This window comes from Aptenodytes forsteri, unplaced genomic scaffold, assembly GCF_000699145.1.
Source record: "Aptenodytes forsteri isolate BGI_AS27 unplaced genomic scaffold, ASM69914v1 Scaffold850, whole genome shotgun sequence".
In the NCBI taxonomy this organism is placed as follows: domain Eukaryota; kingdom Metazoa; phylum Chordata; class Aves; order Sphenisciformes; family Spheniscidae; genus Aptenodytes; species Aptenodytes forsteri.
The window spans coordinates 1,439-6,276 of NW_008795102.1; the positions used below are offsets into that span (position 1 = coordinate 1,439).

General features: G+C 67.9%; 1 protein-coding gene across 1 annotated transcript in view; it reads left to right on the top strand.

The window, feature by feature from the left end:
• LOC103897123 overlaps positions 1-4,838 on the top strand; it is a gene marked incomplete at both ends in the record, with an annotated part of 10,520 nt that overhangs the window by 954 nt on the left and 4,728 nt on the right. The window contains one exon of the mRNA XM_009277090.1: positions 1,141-1,733. Within this exon, the coding sequence (XP_009275365.1) occupies positions 1,141-1,733 (593 nt within the window). The remainder of the gene's footprint in view (positions 1-1,140; positions 1,734-4,838) is intronic.

Below are 4,838 nucleotides of genomic sequence, written 5' to 3' on the forward strand. Positions count from 1 at the left end.
GGGACCCATGGGTTGGCCACCTTCGTGGGGACACCCATGGGTGGGCACTTTCTGGGGGTGGGTGTCGGCCATGGGGCACCCATGGGTGGCCTCTCCTTAGGGTGGGCATTGGCCATGGGGCACCCATGGGTGGGCATTTCCTCAGGGTGGGCGTTGGCCATGGGGCACCCATGGGTGGCCTCTCCTTGGCGTTGGCATCTGCTTGAGGGCACCCATGGGTTGGCCGCTTTCTTGGGGACACCCATGAGCGGACACCTTCTTGAGAGCACCCATGGGTCGGTCATCTGCTTGGGGGCACCTATGGGTGGTCACCCTCCTTGGGGACATCCCCTGAGATGGGCATCTCCTTAGGGTGGGCATTAGTCTTAGGGCACCCATGGGTGGGCACCTCCTTGAGGGCACCCATGGGTTGGCCGCCTTAGTGGGGACACCCATGAGCGGGCACTTTCTGGGGGTGGGTGTCGGCCATGGGGCACCCATGGGTGGCTTCTCTTGGGGTTGGCATCTCCTTGAGGGCACCCATGGGTTGGCCGCCTTCGTGGGGACACCCATGAGCGGGCACTTTCTGGGGGTGGGTGTCGGCCATGGGGCACCCATGGGTGGCTTCTCTTGGGGTTGGCATCTCCTTGAGGGCACCCATGGGTTGGCCACCTTCGTGGGGACACCCATGGGTGGGCACTTTCTGGGGGTGGGTGTCGGCCATGGGGCACCCATGGGTGGCTTCTCTTGGGGTTGGCATCTGCTTGAGGGCACCCATGGGTTGGTCATCTGCTTGGGGGGCACCTATGGGTGGTCACCCCCCCCTTGGGGCCATGCTCTTTGGGGACACCCATGGATGGGCATCTCCTTGGGGTGGGCGTTGGCCATAGGGCACCCATGGGTGGGCACCTCCTTGAGGGCACCCATGGGTTGGCCACCTTCTTGGGGACACCCATGGCTGGGCGTCTCGGTGGGGTTTGCGTTGGCCATCGATCACCCATGGGTGGCCGTTTCCTTGAGGAACCCAGCGGTTGGCCGCCTTCTCGGGGGCACCCGTGGGTGGGTGTCCAACCACGGGGCACCCGTGGGTGGCTTTAGGGTCCCCGGTGGGGTCCCCGGAGCAGGGTGACACGGCCGGGTGACCCGTCGGGTTGTCCCCAGCGCAACAGCCGCTACGACGGGCAGATCGCGGTGTTCGGGGCGGAGCTGCAGGCCAAGCTGGGCGCCCAGAAGTACTTCGTGGTCAGTGTCCCCACGCGTCCCCGAGTGTCCCCGAGCGTCCCCGCGGCTCTGCCAAATGTCCTCCCCTCTCCTCTGCGTGTCCCCGAGCCTCCGTGGCCACCTCGCGCTGCGTCCCCGAGCGTCCCCTCCCTCTTCCCAAGCGTCCCCGCGTGTCAATCGAGTGTCCCCAGGTGTCTTTGTGGGTCTCCTGAGCGTCCCCGCGTGTCCCCGCGGCTCTGCCAAATGTCCTCCCCTCTCCTCTGCGTGTCCCCGAGCCTCCGTGGCCACCTCGCGCTGCGTCCCCGAGCGTCCCCTCCCTCTTCCCAAGCGTCCCCGCGTGTCAATCGAGTGTCCCCAGGTGTCTTTGTGGGTCTCCTGAGCGTCCCCGCGTGTCCCCGCGGCTCTGCCAAATGTCCTCCCCTCTCCTCTGCGTGTCCCCGAGCCTCCGTGGCCACCTCGCGCTGCGTCCCCGAGCGTCCCCTCCCTCTTCCCAAGCGTCCCCGCGTGTCAATCGAGTGTCCCCAGGTGTCTTTGTGGGTCTCCTGAGCGTCCCCGCGTGTCCCCGCGGCTCTGCCAAATGTCCTCCCCTCTCCTCTGCGTGTCCCCGAGCCTCCGTGGCCACCTCGCGCTGCGTCCCCGAGCGTCCCCTCCCTCTTCCCAAGCGTCCCCGCGTGTCAATCGAGTGTCCCCAGGTGTCTTTGTGGGTCTCCTGAGCGTCCCCGCGTGTCCCCGCGGCTCTGCCAAATGTCCTCCCCTCTCCTCTGCGTGTCCCCGAGCCTCCGTGGCCACCTCGCGCTGCGTCCCCGAGCGTCCCCTCCCTCTTCCCAAGCGTCCCCGCGTGTCAATCGAGTGTCCCCAGGTGTCTTTGTGGGTCTCCTGAGCGTCCCCGCGTGTCCCCGCGGCTCTGCCAAATGTCCTCCCCTCTCCTCTGCGTGTCCCCGAGCCTCCGTGGCCACCTCGCGCTGCGTCCCCGAGCGTCCCCTCCCTCTTCCCAAGCGTCCCCGCGTGTCAATCGAGTGTCCCCAGGTGTCTTTGTGGGTCTCCTGAGCGTCCCCGCGTGTCCCCGCGGCTCTGCCAAATGTCCTCCCCTCTCCTCTGCGTGTCCCCGAGCCTCCGTGGCCACCTCGCGCTGCGTCCCCGAGCGTCCCCTCCCTCTTCCCAAGCGTCCCCGCGTGTCAATCGAGTGTCCCCAGGTGTCTTTGTGGGTCTCCTGAGCGTCCCCGCGTGTCCCCGCGGCTCTGCCAAATGTCCTCCCCTCTCCTCTGCGTGTCCCCGAGCCTCCGTGGCCACCTCGCGCTGCGTCCCCGAGCGTCCCCTCCCTCTTCCCAAGCGTCCCCGCGTGTCAATCGAGTGTCCCCAGGTGTCTTTGTGGGTCTCCTGAGCGTCCCCGCGTGTCCCCGCGGCTCTGCCAAATGTCCTCCCCTCTCCTCTGCGTGTCCCCGAGCCTCCGTGGCCACCTCGCGCTGCGTCCCCGAGCGTCCCCTCCCTCTTCCCAAGCGTCCCCGCGTGTCAATCGAGTGTCCCCAGGTGTCTTTGTGGGTCTCCTGAGCGTCCCCGCGTGTCCCCGCGGCTCTGCCAAATGTCCTCCCCTCTCCTCTGCGTGTCCCCGAGCCTCCGTGGCCACCTCGCGCTGCGTCCCCGAGCGTCCCCTCCCTCTTCCCAAGCGTCCCCGCGTGTCAATCGAGTGTCCCCAGGTGTCTTTGTGGGTCTCCTGAGCGTCCCCGCGTGTCCCCGCGGCTCTGCCAAATGTCCTCCCCTCTCCTCTGCGTGTCCCCGAGCCTCCGTGGCCACCTCGCGCTGCGTCCCCGAGCGTCCCCTCCCTCTTCCCAAGCGTCCCCGCGTGTCAATCGAGTGTCCCCAGGTGTCTTTGTGGGTCTCCTGAGCGTCCCCGCGTGTCCCCGCGGCTCTGCCAAATGTCCTCCCCTCTCCTCTGCGTGTCCCCGAGCCTCCGTGGCCACCTCGCGCTGCGTCCCCGAGCGTCCCCTCCCTCTTCCCAAGCGTCCCCGCGTGTCAATCGAGTGTCCCCAGGTGTCTTTGTGGGTCTCCTGAGCGTCCCCGCGTGTCCCCGCGGCTCTGCCAAATGTCCTCCCCTCTCCTCTGCGTGTCCCCGAGCCTCCGTGGCCACCTCGCGCTGCGTCCCCGAGCGTCCCCTCCCTCTTCCCAAGCGTCCCCGCGTGTCAATCGAGTGTCCCCAGGTGTCTTTGTGGGTCTCCTGAGCGTCCCCGCGTGTCCCCGCGGCTCTGCCAAATGTCCTCCCCTCTCCTCTGCGTGTCCCCGAGCCTCCGTGGCCACCTCGCGCTGCGTCCCCGAGCGTCCCCTCCCTCTTCCCAAGCGTCCCCGCGTGTCAATCGAGTGTCCCCAGGTGTCTTTGTGGGTCTCCTGAGCGTCCCCGCGTGTCCCCGCGGCTCTGCCAAATGTCCTCCCCTCTCCTCTGCGTGTCCCCGAGCCTCCGTGGCCACCTCGCGCTGCGTCCCCGAGCGTCCCCTCCCTCTTCCCAAGCGTCCCCGCGTGTCAATCGAGTGTCCCCAGGTGTCTTTGTGGGTCTCCTGAGCGTCCCCGCGTGTCCCCGCGGCTCTGCCAAATGTCCTCCCCTCTCCTCTGCGTGTCCCCGAGCCTCCGTGGCCACCTCGCGCTGCGTCCCCGAGCGTCCCCTCCCTCTTCCCAAGCGTCCCCGCGTGTCAATCGAGTGTCCCCAGGTGTCTTTGTGGGTCTCCTGAGCGTCCCCGCGTGTCCCCGCGGCTCTGCCAAATGTCCTCCCCTCTCCTCTGCGTGTCCCCGAGCCTCCGTGGCCACCTCGCGCTGCGTCCCCGAGCGTCCCCTCCCTCTTCCCAAGCGTCCCCGCGTGTCAATCGAGTGTCCCCAGGTGTCTTTGTGGGTCTCCTGAGCGTCCCCGCGTGTCCCCGCGGCTCTGCCAAATGTCCTCCCCTCTCCTCTGCGTGTCCCCGAGCCTCCGTGGCCACCTCGCGCTGCGTCCCCGAGCGTCCCCTCCCTCTTCCCAAGCGTCCCCGCGTGTCAATCGAGTGTCCCCAGGTGTCTTTGTGGGTCTCCTGAGCGTCCCCGCGTGTCCCCGCGGCTCTGCCAAATGTCCTCCCCTCTCCTCTGCGTGTCCCCGAGCCTCCGTGGCCACCTCGCGCTGCGTCCCCGAGCGTCCCCTCCCTCTTCCCAAGCGTCCCCGCGTGTCAATCGAGTGTCCCCAGGTGTCTTTGTGGGTCTCCTGAGCGTCCCCGCGTGTCCCCGCGGCTCTGCCAAATGTCCTCCCCTCTCCTCTGCGTGTCCCCGAGCCTCCGTGGCCACCTCGCGCTGCGTCCCCGAGCGTCCCCTCCCTCTTCCCAAGCGTCCCCGCGTGTCAATCGAGTGTCCCCAGGTGTCTTTGTGGGTCTCCTGAGCGTCCCCGCGTGTCCCCGCGGCTCTGCCAAATGTCCTCCCCTCTCCTCTGCGTGTCCCCAAGCCTCCATGGCCACCTCGCGCTGCGTCCCCGAGCGTCCCCTCCCTCTTCCCAAGCGTCCCCGCGTGTCCATCGAGTGTCCCCAGGTGTCTTTGTGGGTCTCCTCTGTGTCCCCGCGTGTCTCCTCTGCGTCCCCAAGTGTCTCCTCTGTGTCCCCAAGTCTCCTGACGGGTCTCCTGCGTGTCCCTGCGTA